General features: G+C 47.5%; 1 protein-coding gene across 5 annotated transcripts in view; it reads right to left on the bottom strand.

Annotated features, from left to right (window-relative positions):
- The window catches only part of LOC144603581 (xylosyl- and glucuronyltransferase LARGE1), a 305,179-nt gene that overhangs the window by 87,328 nt on the left and 197,126 nt on the right, over positions 1–20,725 (bottom strand). For all 5 annotated transcript variants that reach the window (XM_078416998.1, XM_078416994.1, XM_078416995.1 and 2 more), the window contains exon 8: positions 4,460–4,572. In XM_078416998.1, the coding sequence (XP_078273124.1) occupies positions 4,460–4,572 (113 nt within the window). The remainder of the gene's footprint in view (positions 1–4,459; positions 4,573–20,725) is intronic.

A 20,725-nucleotide genomic window follows, 5' to 3' on the forward strand; every position in this document is an offset into this window, starting at 1 on the left:
GATTCCGGATGTGAGGTGAGGTGGATACTGGGAGACCATCAATGTTGAGGATGAAGTTTTGGGTGGATTTGGTGAGCATTTTTGGACCAATGATGATGATTTCAGATTTGTTGCAATTGAGTTTGAGGAAGTTTGATTTTGCACCTAACATTAGCATTCCACCCTCTTGGCTCAAACACTCTGGTCCAAACACAGCTTTAGACTTTAGATGTAGAGAGTGGAAACAGGCCCTTCACCACACAGAGTCTGTGCCGACCAGCAATCCTCGTACACTAGCACTATCCTACACACCAGGGACAATTTACAATTTACAGAAGCCAATTAACCTACAAGCCTGTATGTCTTCGGAATGTGGGAGGAAACTGGAGCAACTGGAAAAACCTGACGCGGGTCACAGAGAGAGCGTACAAACTTCATACAGAGAGCACCCATGGTCAGGGTCGAGCCCGGGTCTCTGGCGCTGCAAGGCAGCAACTCTACCGCTGCGCCACCGTGCCGCCCTGAATTCTTGATTAGCTCATCCACGAACCCTCCAAACTCAAATCAAATACCATGTGCCTGCATAATTTAATCCTTTAATCCCTTGCTTTATATCTGGGGGACCTGCAGCTACAAGGCTAACTTCAGGAAGGATATATTAGGTTTAGATTTGTTATTGCTACATGTACCGACAGGTGCAAAGCTCAGTTTTGCATGTAATCCTGTCAAATCAGATAATACTGTACATGAATACAATCGAGGCAAACATGTACAATGTAGAAACATGGAACAGCAAACGCCGGTTAATACACAAAAGGACACAGAGTGCTGGAGTAACTCAGCGGGTCAGGCCTGATCTGCAGAGTTGCTCCAGCACTCTGTGTCCAAAAGTGAACGTAGTGATCAGACGCTCGCTGAACAGAACTTTGCCACTGAAGCATAGACTTGTCCGCTCTGTATTGCAGCCCTCTTGAAGAAAGCCCAAAGTCCCTCTAGTTTACACAATTACCTTTTGAAAGAATGGAGCGACTAGGCTTGCATACGCTGGAATTTAGAAGGATGAGAGGGGATCTTATTGAGACATATAAGATTATTAAGGGATTGGACACGCTAGAGGCAGGAAACATGTTCCCGATGTTGGGGGGGGGGGGGGGTCCAGAACCAGGGGCCACAGTTTAAGAATAAGGGGTAGGCCATTTCGAACGGCGATGAGGAAAAACTTTTTCACCCAGAGTTGTGAATCTGTGGAATTCTCTGCCTCAGAAGGCAGTGGAGGCCAATTCTCCAGATGCTCTCAAGAGAGAGTTAGATAGAGCTCTTAAAGATAGCGGAGTTAAGGGATATGAGGAGAGGGCAGGAAAGGGGTACTGATCGTGGATGATCAGCCACGATCACGGTGAATGGCGATGCTGGCTCAAAGGGCCGAGTGGCCTACACCTGCACCTACCGCCCATTGTCTATTGTCTACTGTACCTGTGCGCTGGCTTGTGGTGATTTGTGACACCTGGGCACCTTCTTACTTTCAGGGCGAATGAGCAGCTTTTCAGTAATGCAAGTGCTAAAAATGGTCATGTCCTCCCACAGTGTAACACGGCGGAAACAGCGGCGTGCTCCCAGCTCCTCGCTTTACTGCGGTAATAAATCCCAGCCGCTGCTGAGCCACTCTCCCACTTCAGTGTCCTCCTGTCAAACTGCCCATGTGTGAATAAGCTACGGTTTCTCGTTATCCCTCTGCACCTGTGCCTTGGGACAGCTCAACCAGTGTAGCTGCAGTGATTTCTCTCCCGCCCACAGTAAATCACTTCACAGTGTTGCTTCACAACCACCCTTGGCTGGTGAAGAACGTGCACTCTAATTCAGCCACAGGTACACCTGTGTTTAGTTTCCTAGATCGACCAGAATTCTTGCATCCATCTCATTTATACACAGTGGCACGGTTTAGACTATTATGTCAGGATTTGCATTAATTCTACATGCAGTCATACAGCGTGGAAACAGGCCCTTCGGCCCAACTTGCTCATACCGTGCCAACATGTCCCAGCTACACTAGTCCCACCTGCCCGCGATTGGCCCATATCCCTCCAAACTTGTCCTGTCCATGTACCTGCATGACTGTTTCTTAAATGTTGGGATAGTTCCTGCTTCAACTACCTCCACTGTCGGCTTGTTCTATACACCCACCACCCTTTGTGTGAAAAAGTTGCCCCTCAGATTCCTATTAAATGTTCTCCCCTTCACCTTAAACCTATGTCCTCTGGTCCTCGATTCATCTACTCTGTGCATCTACCCGGCCTATTCCTACACCATGTGCTACATTCCTGATGCATTTCCTCATCCCTCCTGCCGATTCTGTTTTTAATACGGCACAGTGGCGCAGCGGTAGAGTTGCTGCTTTACAGGGCCAGAGACCCAAGTTCGATCCTGACTATGGGTGCTACTTGTACGGAGTTTTTTGTTCCCCCTGTGACCATGTAGGTTTTCTCCGGGTGCTCCGGTTTCCTCCCGTGCTCCAAATACGTACAGGTTTGTAGGTTAATTGGCCTTGGTAAAATTGTAAATTGTCCCAAGCGTGCAGGATGGTGCTAGTGTACGGGATGATCGCTGGTCGGCGCGGACTCATTGGGCCGAAGGGCATGTTTCTGCGCTGTATCTCTGAAGTCTAAAGTTTGAAAAGTCTAAACTTGCTAGGTGATTCCACCAGGTAGCTAAGGCCTGACTGGATAAGGACACAGCTGCTGATGGATATTCATGGGTCGATGGGTTTTATTTTAGTTTACTTTAGAGATACAGTGAGGAAACAGGCCCTTCGGCCCAGCAAATACACACCGACCAGCGATCCCCGCACATTAACACTATCCTACATACACTCGGGACAATTTACACTTACACCAAGCCAATTTACCTACAAACTTGTACATCTTTGAAGTGGGGGAAGAAACCGAAGATCTCAGAGAAAATCCACGCGATCACAGGGAGAACGTACAAACACTATACAGACAGCACCCGTAGCCGGGATGAAACCCGGGTCTCCGGCGCTGCAAGGCGGCAACTCTACTGCTGCGTCAGTGTGCCGCCCACAAGGTTTTTCCAAGGACAATTTTGTAGTGTTGAGTCGATATCGACTAGTCTAGGCCTAGGCCTTTACATTACTAGCTTTGTAATCAGCTGGGCTCCTTTGCAACTGACTGGTTTGTAATGGATGCTGGATTTTTTCCATACCCCAATATTTTCTTCAGTATATTTATGTAAATTTTACATTCAACAATTTTCTACTCGTAGAACTTTGAAGCTGGACCATCGTTAGGGCTAGTCATTTAAAACTGAGGGACAGACAATTTTCTTACAGAATCTCTGGAATGCTCTATCCCAGAGTTCCGCAGGTATAGGAGCAGAATTAGGCCAATCGGCCCATCAAGTCTACTTTGTCATTCAATCATGGCTGAAGGGTCTCGACCCTAAACGTCATCCATTCCTTCTCTCCCGAGATGCTGCCTGACCTGCTGAGTTACTCCAGCATTTTGTGAATAAATGACTGATCTATCTTTCCCTCCCAACCCCATTCTCCTGCCTTCTCCCCATAACCCCTGACACCCTTAGTAATCAAGGATCTGTCAATCCCTGCCTTAAGAGTAACCATTGCCTTGGCCTCCACAGCCATCTGTGACAATGAATTCCACAGATTCATTACCCTCTGACTAAAGAAAGCGTTGTGGGGGCTGAATCATTGGTGGTGGTTAAGGATGAAGAAAATAAATGTTTAAAATATGAGAGAAGGTGAGGAGAGTTGGCAGAAAGGGGGAAATCCAGGCTGGGGATAGATTAGCCATGATCAGACTGAATGGCGGGACATGCTTGAGGGGCTGAGTGGCCTCCTCCTGCTCCTATTTTCTTGCATTGGATAAGAATGAACACCATCCAATCCATGGCCATTCTCAATGAGGCGATTAGGTTTCAATTACCTCCATTACCTTCGGTCACATCAAAGGTGCGTGGTAGTACACTTATAAATTCATGAAGCAAATGGTTTCCCAAACACATCTCAAAATGTCTGAATGTTAGCAGGTTTTAAAACAATGAGCTGAAAAAAATCTGCTCTATCAATCATGGTGCAATTAGGGGTGCCAACCATCTCACTCCTAAATAAGGGACAAGGTGACGTCTCCACACCGCGCCCCACGTGACCTCACGCAGCCAGCAGCCACATGCTCTAATATACGGGATGGCCCGGCTAATACGGGACAGTTGGCAACCCTCGGTGTAATATAGTGCAAAGCTCTGTACCTGTACAGTGTGGGCAAGTTGGGCCCAAGTTGAGCCAGTTTCCACACTGACTGTATGGACTATGCTGCAAGGAGGTCAAAAATTAAGCATGAGCAGGAATAGACCATTCTGCAGCCAAGTTTTCACAGTAACATATAAAAACAATGCATCCGAGATGGTCTACAGTGGACCAAGCTAATATTAGGGCAAGAGCAGGTACCTGATCAGCCAGTGAAGTGGACAACATGTTCATCAATTCACGCTCGGCCGTCAGACGCCACATCTGCTCCCACTTCATCTTCCTCAGCTTGTCCAACAGCAGCAGGATAACACCTAGCAGAGGTAAAGGAAACGTTGTGAAGAACCCGACACACAAAGATTGCAAACTACCATCAACTCCACACACCCGCGCACTGATGGGTCAGTCAACAGCCTGGGATCTGAATTCACAGACACACAAGGGACGAAGGCGGATGTTGGAATCTTTAGCAAAGCACAAGCTGCTGGAGGAACCCAGTGGGTCAGGCTGCATCTACGGAGGGAGTGGACTGTGTGTTTTGACCTGGATTTCACAGGATTGGGCCGGTTGGACATGATACTCTGCTGCCAGCCTTCCGCAGTCTCTGTATCATAGAGTGATACAGTATGGAAACAAGCCCTTCGGCCCAACTTGCCCACCAGCCAACATGTCCCAGCTACACTCGTCCCACCTGCCCGCATTTGGTCCATATCCCTCCAAATCTGTCCCATCCATGTACCCGTCTAACTGCTTCTGCTTCTTAAATGATAGTCCTTGCCTCAACTACCTCCTCTGGCAGCTTGTTCCATTCACCCACCACCCCTCTGTGTGAAAAAGTTACCCCTCAGATTCCGATTAAATAATTTCCCCTTCACCTTAAACCTATGTCCTCTGGTCCTCAATTCACCTACTCTGGGCAAGAGACTTTGTGAATCTACCCGATCTATTCCTCTCATGATCCTCTATAGCACCTCTCTAAGATCATCCCAATCACAGCCATGTACAGAATAATTCCACTTCCCTTATTTATCTGACAAAGGGTCCCGGGCCTGAAGTGTTAACTCTTCAGTTTACAGTTTAGTTTATTGTCACGTGTACCGAGGTACACTGTAAAGCTTTTGTTGCCTGCTGTCCAGTCAGCGGAGAGATAATACATGATTACAATCGAGCTATTTCCTGCCTCCAAATGACACTGCCTGACCTGCTGAGTGTCTTCAGCTTTTGCTGTGTATATCCAGTATCTGCAGTTCTTTAGTTATCAATTCCAGTGGCAACCTCCTTGCCTCCCCAGATGCCACTGATTAGACCTTTCCTTCTCCCATTCCTTCTCTCCTAAGATGCTGCCTGACCTGCTGAGTTACTCCAGCATTTTGTGAATAAATACCTTCGATTTGTACCAGCATCTGCAGTTATTGTCTTATACTATATATAGACCTTTAAAGCAAATTCTTTTCATTTGTCTCTCACTAAAGCGCCCCATTGAACCAGATAGCCACAAACAATTTGTCCTAACAAGCAAAACTGTGATTTCTTATTGGGCGTTGCAGCAAATCAAATAAAAATATGCCAATTAATCTTGACTTTGGTCTTAAACTTGTCTTCCTGATTCAAAGGAACCAAATCATGTTTCAGCTTATTGAATTTCAATATAGCCTGTCAGTTCCTATTAGCTCTTTTTCAATAAAATTCCTTCAGATTAAATTAGTTTCCATTGTGTTGTGAAAATTTCCAATGCACCAAACCAATATCTACTCAGTCCCATTGTACGTTTTTGCAATGTATAAAAATCAGATTCAATCCCAATACAAAATGGGCCGGGCCCTCATCAGGAAAGTTTTGAAGGAGATGAAGATGCTGAATAGTGAAAGGCCTGGATAGAGTGGATGTGGAGAGGATGTTTCCACTAGTGGGAGAGTCTAGGACCAGTGGTCATAGCCTCAGAATTAAAGGATGTTCTTTTAGGAAGGAGATGAGGAGGAATTTCTTTAATCAGAGGGTGGTGAATCTGTGGAATTCTTTGCCACAGAAGGCTGTGGAGGGCAAGTCAATGGATATTTTTGAGGCAGTCATAAATGGATTCTTGATTAGTACGGGTGTCATGGGTTACAGGGAGAAGGCAGGAGAATGGGGTTAGGAGGGAGAAATGGATCAGCCATGATTGAATGGCGGAATAGACTTGATGGGCTGAATGGCTTAACTCTTAGTAACACAGAAACATAGAAAATAGGTGCAGGAGTAGGCCATTCGGCCCTTCGAGCCTGTACGCACCGCCATTCAATATGATCATGGCTGATCATCCAGCTCAGTAACCTGTACCTGCCTTCTCTCCATACCCCCTGATCCCTTTAGCCACAAGGGCCACATCTAACTCCCTCTTAAATATAGCCAATGAACTGGCCTCAACTACCTTCTGTGGCAGAGAATTCCACAGACTCACCACTCTCTGTGTGAAGAAATGTTTTCTCATCTCGGTCCTAAAAGACTTCCCCCTTATCCTTAAGCTGTGACCCCTGGTTCTGGACTTCCCCATCATCGGGAACAATCTTCCCGCTTCTCTTCTCCTATTACTTAAGACCTTATGATCTTTTGATGTGAGAGGAAACCGGAGCATCCTAAGGAAACTCATGCTGTCACAGGGAGAATGTGCAAACTGCAGAGTTGAGACCTCAGAACACTAGAAAGACCTTGAGTTCCTATAGTTTAGTTTAGAAATACAGCGCAGAAACAGGCCCTTCAGTCCATCGAGTCCGCGCCGACCAGCAATCCCCACACACTAATACTATCCTGCACACACTAGGGACAATTTACATTTATACCAAGCCAATTGGCCTACAAACCTGTATGTCTTTGGAGCGAGGGAGGAAACCGGAGGACCCCACGTTGGTCACGGGAGAACGTACAAACCCTGTACAGACAGCAACCGTAGTCAGGATTGAACCCGGGTCTCTGGCGTTGTAAGGCAACAGCTCTACCGTTGCGCCACCGTGCACATAGAGCTGTCATTGCTCTAATGCACAAAAATTGGTAGCTGGTATGTACACAGCAATAATTACCAGAAAACGGTCGGCACAGTGGAGCAGCTGGTAGAGCTGCTGCCTCACAGCGCCAGAGACCCACCTGACCTCAGGTGGTATCCAAATGGAATTTGCACATTCTTCCTGTGACCAACTGTGTCTGTTCGGGGGTAGTATGCTATCCCCAGGACAACAATGAATCTAAACCAATCTATTAATTTCAACCACCCAGAGTGATCAGTGAAAGAATTTGGAGTCATAGAGTCATACAACACGGAAACTGACCCTTTTGCCCAACTTGTCTATGAGACCAAGATTAGTTTAGTTTAGTTTATTGTCAAGTGTACCGAGGTACAGTGAAAAGCTCTTGGTTTTGCCCCATCTGGGTTACATGCCTCATCTTAGCAAGTCCCACCTCCCCACATCTAGTCCATATCCCTCTAAACCTTTCCCATCCATGTACCTGTCCAAGTGTATTTTAATTATTGTTATTGTACCTGCCTCAAATACCTTCTCTGGCAGCTTATTCCATGTATCAATGGTTCAACGGTTCTTTATTGTCACGTATCAGAATCAGAATAACCTTTATTGTCATCCAAAAAAACAAGTCTTTTGGACGAAATTCCATTACTCCCAGTCCAACAATAAGAGCAATAAAAATAAGCAATAACACACACAATCACAAAACCAGCACAAAAAAAAAAGAAGAAACATCCATCAGTGAGTCTCCTCCAGTCACCTCCTCACTGTGATGGAAGGCCAGAATGTCTTTTCCCTTTCCCTGCCGTCTTCTCCCGCGGTCAGACTGTTGAACTTGCCACGTCGGGGCGGTCGGGACCCCCGACATTGAAGCCCCCGCCGGGCTGTTTCAGGCCACGCCAGACGGTGAAAGGTCCGCAGCGTGCACAGTGAAATTCTTTTTGCATAGATTGCAAAAGATGCCATATTTTGGTGCCCTTTCCGATATCCACCACCCTCTGAGTGGATAGGATGCCCCTCAGGTTCCCCTCTTAGCTTAAACCTATATCCTCTGGTTCTTGATTCCCTAGTTCCCTGGATCCCCTTGAGGATATAGGCCTTTTTACGAATGTCAGATAAAAAATTAAATTTGATAAATATATCTAAAGAACTCATGGAGTTTTACAACCTTACTTATTCCTCATATTTTCGCCTGATATAATCCCGTTTGCAATCTTCAAGTACAAGGCTTCATGCTTTATTGCAACCATTTTTATGTTCCTTCGAGTGAATGGGGCCACGACACTTCAAATAATCACTGCTTTGCTGTAATTTAAGGCCACTATTGTTTTACAATCGCATCTTTTATCTTTCATGTTCTGCTGTTTTTATTATAACTGAAAGTCGAGTTAGTACATCAAGAGTGATCCATGTCCTCCAGAGATGCTGCATGACCCGCTGAGTTACTCCAGCGCTTTGTGTTTTTAGTTTTAGTTTTAGAGATACGGCGCGGAAACAGGCCCATCGGCCCACCGGGTCCGCACCGACCAGCGATGCCCGCACATTCACACTATCCTACATACACCCGGGACAATTTACATTTATACCAAGCCAGGTAACCAGCAAACCTGTACGTCTCTGGTGTGTGGGAAGAAATGGAAGATCTCGGAGAAAGCCCACGCGGTCACGGGGAGAACGTACAAACTCCCTACAGACAGCAACCGTAGTTTGTAAGCGCTGTAAGACAATAGACAATAGGTGCAGGAGGAGGCCATTCGGCCCCTCGAGCCAGCACCGCCATTCAATGTGATCATGGCTGATCATTCTCAATCAGTACCCCGTTCCTGCCTTTTCCCCATACCCCCTGACTCCGCTATCCTTAAGAGCTCTATCTAGCTCTCTCTTGAATGCATTCAGAGAATTGGCCTCCACTGCCTTCTGAGGTAGAGAATTCCACAGATTTACAACTCTCTGACTGAAAAAGCTTTTCCTCAGCTCAGTTCTAAATGGCCTACCCCTTATTCTTAAACTGTGGCCCCTGGTTCTGGACTGCCCCAACATTGGGAACATGTTTCCTGCCTCTGACGTGTCCAACCCCTTAATAATCTAAGGCAACAACTCCATCGCTGCGCCACCGTGACTGTACAAGATTTCAGCATCTGCAGTTCTTTGTGTCTGCAAATGCCTTACTTGATGTACCAATTACTAGACGGGGAAAGATGGACATGTCAGGGGGGGGGGGGGGGGGGGAGGAGAGCTCCCCATTATTAGTACTTTTGGGAATTGCAATATTTCATTAAAATCGCAAAGTGAGCCAGGTGGGGCAGCAGATAATGCCGCCGCCTCACATCTCCAGCAACCCAGGTTCCACCCTGATCTCCGATGTTGCCTGCTTGGAGTTTGCACGTTATTCCCGTTGCCCGTTCCTGTTTAGAGACAAACAGCACGGAAGCAGGCCCTTCGACCCAACTCGGCCATGCAGATTAAGACGCCCCATCTAAGCTAGTCCATTTGCCTGCGTTTGGTCTGGTCTCCTCCCTCATCCTAAATACTGGTACGTTGATAGGTCAATTGGTCAAGTGTAAGGAAACATGAGCAATAAAACAACAACAATTTTAAACACGGATAGACACAAAAGGATGGAGCAACTCAGCGGGTCAGGTGGCATCTCTGGTGAAAATGGATAGGTGATGTTTTGGGTCAGGACCTTTCTTCAGACTGAATACTTCTAATTTCCCTCTCCTCTGACTCTCAGTCTGAAGAAGGTTCTTGACCCGAAAAGTCACCTATCCATATTCTCCAGTGATGCTGCCTGTTTTGCTGTTCTGCGTCGATCTTTGGTATAAACCAGCATCTGCATTTCCTTTTTATTGCAATTCAAACTTAGTGTTACCTGAAGTTGAAGGGCACAGGATACATTTAAAAGCTTCCCCAATGACCCATCCATTTATCCAGTTACCAAAGGTATCAGTGCAAATTGTGCCTGATCACTGTTCTGTGTTGTGTTGTCTTGTCATGCACAGCAGCAGACAGGAGACCCCCAATAAACTTCAGAACTTCTCAGGCTTTGCCAGGAGGAATAAGGCAAGGCTTCAGTTCCAGATCACGACAGCAGAACCTCCAACACGAATGTAGAATGGCATCAAACTGTCTTCAAAGCGTCTGCCGACTCAAAACCTAGGTGCAGGAACCACCTCAACCGCTCTGTTTAGAGCAGTTGTTGAGACTGTGGTCACCCTCAGGGCGGAACGGTGGCGCAGCGGCGGAGTTGCTGCCTTACAGCGCCAGAGACATGGGTTGGATCCTGACCACGGGTGCTCGCTGTACGTGGTTTGGACGTTCTCCCTGTGACCGCGTGGGTTTTCTCCGGGTGCTTCGGTTTCCTCCCACACTCGAAAGACGTACGGGTTTATAGGTTAATTGGCTTCGGTAAAGATTGTGAATTGTTCCCAGTGGGTAGGATAGTGCTATTGTTGGTGCGGACTCGGTGGGCTGAAGGACCTGTTTCCGCGCTGTATCTCTAAATTAAACTCAACTGAACTAAGCACAAATCGCAAGATGAATGTCTTTGCACATTTGAAGGCAGTAGGGCTTTATTAGTAGGGTGTTACTGTCTGGGAATCAAGGGATATGGGGAGAAGGCAGGCACGGGTTATTGATTGTGGACGATCAGCCATGATCACAATGAATGTGGTGCTGGCTCAAAGGGCCGAATGGCCTCCTCCTGCACCTATTTTCAATGTTTCTATGTCTGGCCAGTGAACACATGCTGTGAGCATAGAGATTGATGTAACTAAACTTTAGTATTGCCACACTAAAATTTAACTTGCTACAGAAGACGACTACTTTATCAGCAGGAAGAAACCTCACCAATCATAACCTATAATGATGACCTATTAATATTGCCCAGCCTCTGGTTGCTTTCATCTACTTGTTAAAACACAAGCAGGAGCCTTCAGGGAAGGATGGTCATTTAAAACTGAGGGACAGACATACTTCTCATAGAATCTCTGCAAAAACTCTATGTCATAGGAGCAGAATTAGACCATTCGGCCCATCAAGTCCGCTCCGCCATTTAATCCGTGGCTGACCAATCTTTCCCTCTCAGCCCCAGTCTCCTGCCTTTGCCCCACAACCCCTGACACCCGTACTAATCAAGAATCTGTCAATCCCCGCTTTAAAAATATCGATAATGTTTCTACATGCACCTGGTGTAGAATAATAAAGAAGGAATGGAAGGACTACAGACAAGGTGAAGCGGGGAGGGAGGGGGGTGGGGGGGGAGTTTGTATGCATGTCTGACAGCTGGTTAAACCGATTGTACAGCATGGACCGCCCCCACAGCACAGAGCCCGTGTACAAATCCCGCCTGCCAAACTGACGACGGGACTAGATTAATCGGCCTTTCCCAGAGGACTCTGGCTGGTAAAGGGCCAGCGGCAGGCACCTTGGGTGCCGGAGTGGAGAGCTCTGGACATCACCGTGACAACGGGCCTCTTCTGTACCCGAGTCTATTCACACTGACAGCCAACAGAAGCGGGAAGGAGCGGGGATGTTAACCTTTACATCTCCTGGGATGAGCAGAGTAGAAACATGAAAGCAACGCTTTAAACACATATGTCTTCCGTCACTGTGTGCTGCAGATTAAAGGAGCTACCTGTGCAGGGAGCAACTGCAGATGCCGGTTTAAACCGAAGATAAGACACAAAAAGCTGGAGTAACTCAGCGGGACAGGCAGCATCTCTGGAAAGAAGGAACGAGTGACGTTTCGGGTCGAGACTCGAAGAAGGGTCTCGACCCGAAACGTCATCCATTCCTTCTTTCCTGGGATTCTGCATGACCCGCTGAGTTACTCCAGCTTTTTGTGTCTATTAAAGGAGCTGCCCCTTGTGTTGCCATCGCTTGCCAATAGTGAAAAGACTCAGTATCTCCCACCCTGACTTTCCAAACCATGTTCTTGTATTCTTAGCACCCTGGCCCAGTTCCAGCCTCCAGCGAGATGTATACAATCCCTTTGGCTCACCAGACATCCCATCCGTTGCTAAACGGGTGAAGCTTCAATAGGTCATTCCTTGTTGCATCGTTCTCTTGAGTGCTGTGGGACTGCCGTCATTTGCAACCTGGTTAACCAAGGCAGGTAGTGTTCACACTGTTAAAGCCCCCGTAGCTTATAACAAGGCTTACTGCGGCACAGTGGCACAGCTGGTACTGCTGATGCCTCACTACGTCAGTAACCCTGGCTCGATCCTGACCTCAGGTGCTGCCTGTGTGAAGTTTGCATGTTCTCCCTGTGACCGCGTGGGTTTCCTCCGGGTGCTCGGGTCTCCACCCACATTCCAAAGACGTGCGGGTTTGTAAGCTAATTGGCTTGTGTAAAAATTGCCCTTGGCATGTAGGGAGTGGATAAGAAAGTGGGATAACATACGACTTAATATTGGATGTTGGAATGCTGAGGCTCCGTAAGGCGCTGCTAAGGCCGCATTTGGAATATTGTGAGCAATTGTGGCACCATATCTGAGGAAGGATGTGTTGGTTCTGGAGACGGTCCAGAGGTGGTTTACGAGAATGATCCCAGGAATGAGTAGGTTAACCTATGGTGAACGTTGGGCGGCACTGGGCCCGTACTTGCTGGAGTTTAGAAGAATGAGGGGGGACCTCATTGAAACATACAGAATAGTGAAAGGCTTGGATAGAGTGGATGTTTCCACTAGTTGGAGAATCTAGGACTAGAGGTCATAGCCTCAGATTTAGAGGACGTTCTTTTAGGAAGGAGATGGGGAGAAATCTCTTTAGTCAGAGGGTGGTGAATCTTTGGAATTATTTGCCACTCAATGCTGTGGAGGGCAAGTCAGTGGATATTTCTACGGCAGAGATAGGTAGATTCTTGATTAGTACGAGTGTCAGAGGTTATGGGGAGAAGGCAGGAGAATTGGGGTTATGAGGGAGAGATAGATCAGCCATGATTGAATGGCGGAGTAGACTTGATGGGCCGAATGGCCTAATTCTACTCCTATTCCTTATGACCTTAACTAGTGTGAATGTGTGTTCAGTGGTCGGCGTGGACCCCAGTGTTGTGAAGGGCCTAATTCCGTGCTGTGTCTCTGAACCAAAGACTTTGGGTATCTGGATTCAAACGTCTTCTTTGACTTGCAGCTGAGAGGGTGGATTTGATTAATTGTGCTCTCGTTTAACATTTTACACCTTTGAAGCTCTCCGAGCTACTTCCGGAGAACTCTGGCGGCAAAAGAATCGTTTGATCTGTGACTCGACTGCAACTGACTAAACTCGTGAGTTCAAGGCAGGTCTGCCAGCAGCTGTGAAAACCCAGCTGTTAGATTGTCCCCAAATTACAGCCAGCACCACTCCATGGCACTTGCCGAACGGAGCAGAAGCATATCCAGGCTTCAGCGAGCAAGGCAAGGCAGGGCCTCGGCTGACGCACGGGTCAGGAGAGAGGGCGAGACGTTATGGCGATGGTGACAGAGTTTGGCTTTGGTAGCAAAGGGCTGTGGAATTCTCTGCCTCAGAAGGCAGTGGAGACCAGTTCTCTGAATGCATTCAAGAGAGAGCTAGATAGAGCTCTTAAGGATAGCGGAGTCAGGGGGTATGGGGAGAAGGCAGGAACGGGGTACTGATTGAGAATGATCAGCCATGATCACATTGAGTGGTGGTGCTGGCTCGAAGGGCCGAATGGCCTACTCCTGCACCTATTGTCTATTGTCTATTGGCTCAATTGAGCAGGAAGGACCTGCTGATGCTGGTTTAAACCGAAGATAGGAAACAAAATGTTGGAGTAACTCAGGCAGCATCTCTGGAGAGAGGGGATAGGTGGTGTTTCGGGTTGAGGCCCTTCTTCTGCCAGGTGCCTTTTGACTTAACGAAAAACAACCCCACATTGATCCGAGGGGTAAAACAGAAGCGTGGGCAAAGGTGTGGGTTTAGTTTAGAGACACAGCGTGAAAATAGGCCCTCTGGCCCACAGTCCTCACCCATACACCATTTCTATCCTACACACTAGGGGCTATTTACAGAAGCCAATTAACCTACAAACTTGTACGTTTCTGGAGTGTGGGAGGAAACCGGAGCACCCGGAGAAAACCCACGCGGTCACGGAGGGAACGTACAAACTCCGTACAGACAGCACCTGTGGTCAGCATCGAACCCGGGTCTCTGGCGCTGTAAGGCAGCAGCTCTACCGCTGCGCCACCCGAGGGTGTAGGGATAGGTCTTAAAAGAAGGAAAAGTGTGAGAGGGATGGAGTGATTTCAAGATATTCAGTCTGAAGAAGGGTCTCGACCTGAAACGTCACCCATTCCTTCTCTCCTGAGATGCTGCCTGACCTGCTGAGTTATTCCAGCATTTTGTGAATAAACACACTCAAGATATTCCAGGGTCACTTTGATGTCCTCAAATCATTCCCAACTATTCCAGCCCCTCCAGTAGGTGAAGGTGTGAAGTCTCTCTGGGATCTGTGGGCCATGCAGCATCCACTATGCACACTGCAAGCATCCGCAAGCAGGAACTTGTTTGCGATTAGATAAGCCATCCTGGTGACATTGGGTTTTTGAGATGATACTGGGATTAACTCCCCCACTTCTCAACTTAAGATTCAGCCTTGATTGCAAAGAGTCACAGAGTTACGCAGATAGACCCTTTGGCTCAGCTTGATCATGGTGACCCTGATGCCCCATCTCAGTTAGCCCCTCATGCCTGCACCTGACCCATATCCCTCTAAACATTTCCTGTCCATGTACCTGTCCGAATGTCTTTTAACTTTGGACACAAGGAAATGCAGATACTGGTTTACAAATGAAGACGCAAAGTCTGATCTTCACAGTTTTCGATTCTGACTACGGGTGCTGTCTGCATGGAGTTTGTACGTTCTCCTGGGTTCAGGTAGACACAAAATGCTGGAGTAACTCAGCGGGACAGGCAGCATCTCTGGAGGGAAGGAATGGGTGGCGTTTCAGGTCGAGACCCTTCTTCAGACTGATCAACTTCAGACTTTTCTCTGGGTGCTCCGGTTTCTCCCACACTCCAAAGACGTACAGGTTTGCAGGCTAATTGGCTTGATAAAATTGTAAATAGTCCCTAGTGTGTGTAGGATAGTGCTAGTGTGTGGGGACCACTGGCCAACGCTGATTCGGTGGGTGTGCAGGAGTAACTCAGCGGCTCAGGTAGCAGTTCTGGAGAACAAGGATAGGCACCATTTCGGGTCGTGATCTGCCATCAGATTGTAGTGGGGGTGGGGGGGGGGGGGGGGTGGAGAAAGATGGAAAATAGGTGGGGACTTTCCAGAACAAAGTCTGGCAAGCGATAAGTAGATGCAGATGATGGTTTTCTTTCTTGGCAGATAGTTGGACAAAAGGCAGAGATGAGAAGACAAGTCGATGAGCAAGGAATAAAGATGGAAGGGAGCAGAGGAAGGGGAGAGGGAGAAATGAATTTAAAAAAGAGGGGAAAAGGTGTGGAGGTAGCTTGCAGGTTAATTGACTAAAATTGAAGAATTCATTGTTTATACCTCAGGGTTGTAAACTTCTCAAGCAGAATATGGAGTATGATCCCTCCAGTTTGCATGTGGCCTCACTCTGGCAATGGAGGAGGCTCAGGACAGAAAGGTCAGTGAGGGAATGGGAAGGGGCGGTAAAATGGTTGGCAACCTTTGGAAATCCAGTGGGCATTGGCAAAAGCACATGTACTCAGCCACATCTTCTCTGTGTCCCCTAGTTCCACGCTCACTCCCCGTGCCCTCCAGACTGAACGAGGCCAGAGTTCACCTGGTCGTGCCTTTCACCCTGCCAGGTTCCACATCCCGCACAGTATTCTCTGACGTTTCCTTCACCCACAACGTGATCCCACCACTAGTGACATCTCATCATCCTCACACCTTTCCGCAGAGACCGCTCCCTTCTGCAACTCTTTGGTTCACTCATCCCTTCCCACCCAAACCACCCCCTCTCCATGTACTTTCGCCGTGTACGTGCAGATGTAACACCTGTCCCTGTACCTCCTCCTTCACATCCATCCCGGGACACCAGCAGCCCATCCAGGAGACAGAGGTTCACCGTGCACACCCTTTAACCTCATCCATGGCATTCAGCGCTCCCAATGTGACCTCCTTTACATCGCCGAGACGAAGTGTAGGTGAGACGACCGTTATCCAAACACTTGCCATGGCTTTCTGGATCTTCCAGTTGCCAACCATTTTAACTCACCTTTCCTTTCCAATACTGCATTTCCTGTCCTGGGCCTCCTCCCTCGTCAGCGTGAGGCCACACACAAACTGGAGGAACAGCACCTCATATTCCGCTTGCGTAGCTATCTATTCCCTTTATACACCTCTAATGTAACTCTCTGTCTCATATGCACCAATGAATAAAGTCATAAGGTCATAAGGAATATGAGTAGAATTAGGCCATTCGGCCCATCGTCTACTCTGCCATTCAATCATGGCTGATCCATCTCTCCCTCCTAACCCCATTCCCCTGCCTTCTCCCCGTTACCCCTGCACCTGTACTAATCAAGAATCTTATCCATCTCTGCCGCAAAATTATCCACTGATAAAAACTATCCACCAGATAAGTCCTAGCCTGTCCGTTATCTCCCTGTAGTTCAAGTTGGCAACATGCTCAGTCATTTTCTTTGTACTTTTTCCAGCTTAATGGCATCTTTCTAATAGGGCGATGACCGTAACTAAAAACCATACTCCAAATGCGGCCTCACCAACACCTTGTTCATCGGTGACGTTATGTCCGAACATCTACACTCAATTCCCTGACTGAAGTAGGCCAACTTGCCAAAAGCCTCCTTCACTACCCCATCCACCTGCGACACCATTTTCAGAGAACTTGTACTTGTTAACATCTAAATCTCTGCTCCACCAAACGCCCCCAGGGCCCTACTGTTCAGTGCGAAGGCCCTGCCCTGGTCTGACTTCCCAAAGTGCAGCACCTCAGTCTCATCAGAATTAAACTCCATTGGTCATTCCGCGTCCCATTTGCCCAGCCGATCAAGGTCCCTCTGTGATCTCTGTCGACAGCTATCTTCACCGGCTCACTGACATATCCAATTAAGTTTGGATCAACACCTTCAAACTCTGAGACTAAAGCCCTATCGACAGAGATAGCTGGCATCAGAGAGGGCGCTGCGGGGATTGTGAATTAAAGTGCTGATGAGTTGGTTCTCCACTTGCACAGTGAAGCAGACAGGGAGTTGCACACAGTTACTGGGTACTCTGACTACACCACACCATTGTGCAACTGTAATTTTTTAGATTTTTTAGATTTTTTTTAGATTTAGAAATACAGCGCGGAAACAGGCCCTTCGGCCCACCGAGTCCGTGCCGCCCAGCGATCCCCGCACATTAACACTATCCTACACACACCAGGGACAATTTTTTTAACATTTTACCCAGCCAATTAACCTACATACCTGTACATCTTTGGAGTGTGGGAGGAAACCGAAGTTCTCGGAGAAAACCCACGCAGGTCACGGGGAGAACGTACAAACTCCGTACAGACGGCGCCCGTAGTCAGGATCAAACCTGAGTCTCCGGCGCTGCATTCGCTGTAAGGCAGCAACTCTACCGCTGCGCCACCGTGCCGACCTATCATGTGAACTATACCCTGCAAATCAACCAGGATCTGGTTGCAAGAGGAAGAATATTTCATATTTACTTATGACATAGGAGACCATTTGGCCCATCGATGCCTGCCCTCAGAAAATCCCATTCCACCACTTCATTTACCGTGACATATGTTCTCTCAGATGCTGCAAGTACTACACCACCCTCTACCCCAACAATTATCCCTACCACTCATCTACATTAGCATTAACTTACAGTGGAAAATTTGGTACATGACGGGGGAACCACCTGTTCCACCCAGTGACAAGGAGAATGTGCAAAGCACACACTGACAGTGCCGGACGTCGGAATCGAACCCAGGATCCTGGAGCTGTGAGGCTGCGGCTCCACCTTTAGTGCCACTTTGCCATTTACAATATTGTCACAGAGTCATAGAGTGATACAATGTGGAAACAGGCCCGTCAGCCCAACTTGCCCACAGCGGCCAACATGTCCCAGCTACACTAGTCCCACCTGCCCACGTTTGGTCCATATCCCTCCAAACCTGTCCTATCCATGTACCTGTCTAACTGTTTCTTAAACGTTGGGTAGCCCCAGCCTCAACTACCTCCTCTGGCAGCTTGTTCCATACACCCACCACCCCTTTGTGTGAAAAAGTTACCCCTCAGATTCCTATTAAATCTTTTCCCCTTCACCTTAAACCTATGTCCTCTGGTCCTCGATTCACCTGCTCTGGCCAAGAGAGTCTGTGCATCAACCCGATCTATTCCTCTCATGGGAATTTTATGGGGAAAAAAAATTAAAGACATGCCTCCCTCAACAGAACTGGAATGGGGGGATTTTAGTTTCACAGGCAACTGAAAGGGAATTCTTCCCCTCCTGAAAAGTAAATCTTCAAAGAGTAAGAAAACAGCAATGATTGAATGTATTGTTCTATTTAAGGCTTTATTCTTTATCCTTTGATCCCCTTAACGAACAAAGTCACAGCGAGATGATTCACTGGTAACCCCATCGGCCTTCTAATTATGCTCCCTTTCTTTTCCCACGCATTAATCTACCCACCTAAAGACCTAGTTTCCTTCATTCACCTCCGTTGTTTCCATTTACTGATCCTTCCTTTGATTAACAAATTCTATCCGATTTTGCTCATCCGCTCTATTTTCTCCTAGCTTCCCTGGAACTCTGTCTGTGCAGGATAACTTGCCATCTTTCCAATCTAACAACATCTCTAGATCTCAAAACAAAAACCCACACCCACTAATGGTCCCTTATGAAAAGACAGAAACAAAACATTCGGAAGAAAAAAAACAAATCCTCATCTTTCCAAAGCCATCCACTCTCCTACTTAGACTTTCATGATGCTGCAGGTCCATAAGTATCCATCAGGAATGATTTATTGGCTCAATGCTTGATGTGCATCTCATTGTTTACTGCCTGTTGTTGCTTCTGGTGAATAGAAATTGCAGTTATTTTCTTCTTTGTACTCTTCCCCTTCCTGTAAACTAAGAGCAGCAGCTTGATGACAATACGCATCAGCAGCAGTCTCTGCAGTTGCAGCAGCTCTCAAATGCCAATTAATCTCCTTTTGCCATTTCTATCACACTGGCTTTGGCACACGCTGAGGTCATTCAGCCCATTGGGAGCTTGCCGGCTCCCAGCAGGGCAATCCCATCCTTTCCATCCCCCCATTCTTTTCCCCGTAACGTACGCCCTGATAACATGGAGGTAAAATCAACTGCAGATGCTGGTTTACAAAAAAGAAAAGAACACAAAGTGCTGGAGTAGCTCGTTGAGGACGGGTAGGCGGTGGGTGCCGGAGGTCGGACGTGCCGCCGAGAACAAAGGAGGACCTGGCGAAGGGGATCTGCTGAGAGGGAGAACAAAGGGGGAACCGCTGAGAACGAAGGGAGACCACAAATGGATTGTGTTAAAAATGGTTTGTGTTAAAATGGAATACTTGTAACCTTGTCGGCGCCTTTTATGTGGCGACTCTTTGCATACCTTGGGTGTGCAAAACGAAGAATATGATAATAAAGTATCATTCATTCATTCATTCATTCATAACTCCAAAGACGTACAGGTATGTAGGTTAATTGGCTGGGTAAATGTAAAAATTGTCCCTAGTGGGTGTAGGATAGTGTTAATGTACGGGGATCGCTGGGCGGCACGGACTTGGAGGGCCGAAAAGGCCTGTTTCCGGCTGTATATATATGATATGATATGATATGATAACTCAGTGAGTAAAACAGCATCCCTTCTTCAGACTCGGCACTTTCACTTGGTCCACTTACGGGGCCTCCTAGTTGCTGACCATTTCAACTCCCCTTCCCATTCTCATTCGCATTCCCACACTAACCTTTCTGTCCACTTCTGTCCACCATTGCCAGAGTGAGGCCACATGCAAATTGGAGGAGCAACACCTCACATTTTGCTTGGGTAGTTTACAACCCGGTGGTATGAACATTGAATTCTCTACTTTTAAGTAACTTCTACTGACACTCCCTTCCTTCCCCACTTGTCCCTTCCTCCACCCTCGAGTTTTAACCAGTTCCACAGTTCACCGCATTGTATTCCTCTTGAGATCACACCATTCTAGCCAACAATTGGCCTACCAGGGCACCACCTTGCCTGGCAGTCATTTGGTGCTGACCCTGATTTGTCCTGATCTTTTCTCGGCACTAGCTTCCCCCCCTCCCCTCCCCCCCCCCCCCCCACCCCCTGAATCTCAGTCTCAGTCTGAAGAAGGTGCCTCGACCTGAAACATCACCTATCCTTTTTCTCCTGCGATGCTTCCTGACCCGCTGAGTTACTCCAGCACTTTGCGTATATTTTTGGTATAAACCACCATCGGTCCAGTTCCTTGATTCAACACACGAAGGTAGCTAGCTTGTTCTACTATATGAATGCCAG

The sequence above is a fragment of the Rhinoraja longicauda genome, chromosome 20 (genome assembly GCF_053455715.1).
Source record: "Rhinoraja longicauda isolate Sanriku21f chromosome 20, sRhiLon1.1, whole genome shotgun sequence".
Lineage (NCBI taxonomy): Eukaryota > Metazoa > Chordata > Chondrichthyes > Rajiformes > Arhynchobatidae > Rhinoraja > Rhinoraja longicauda.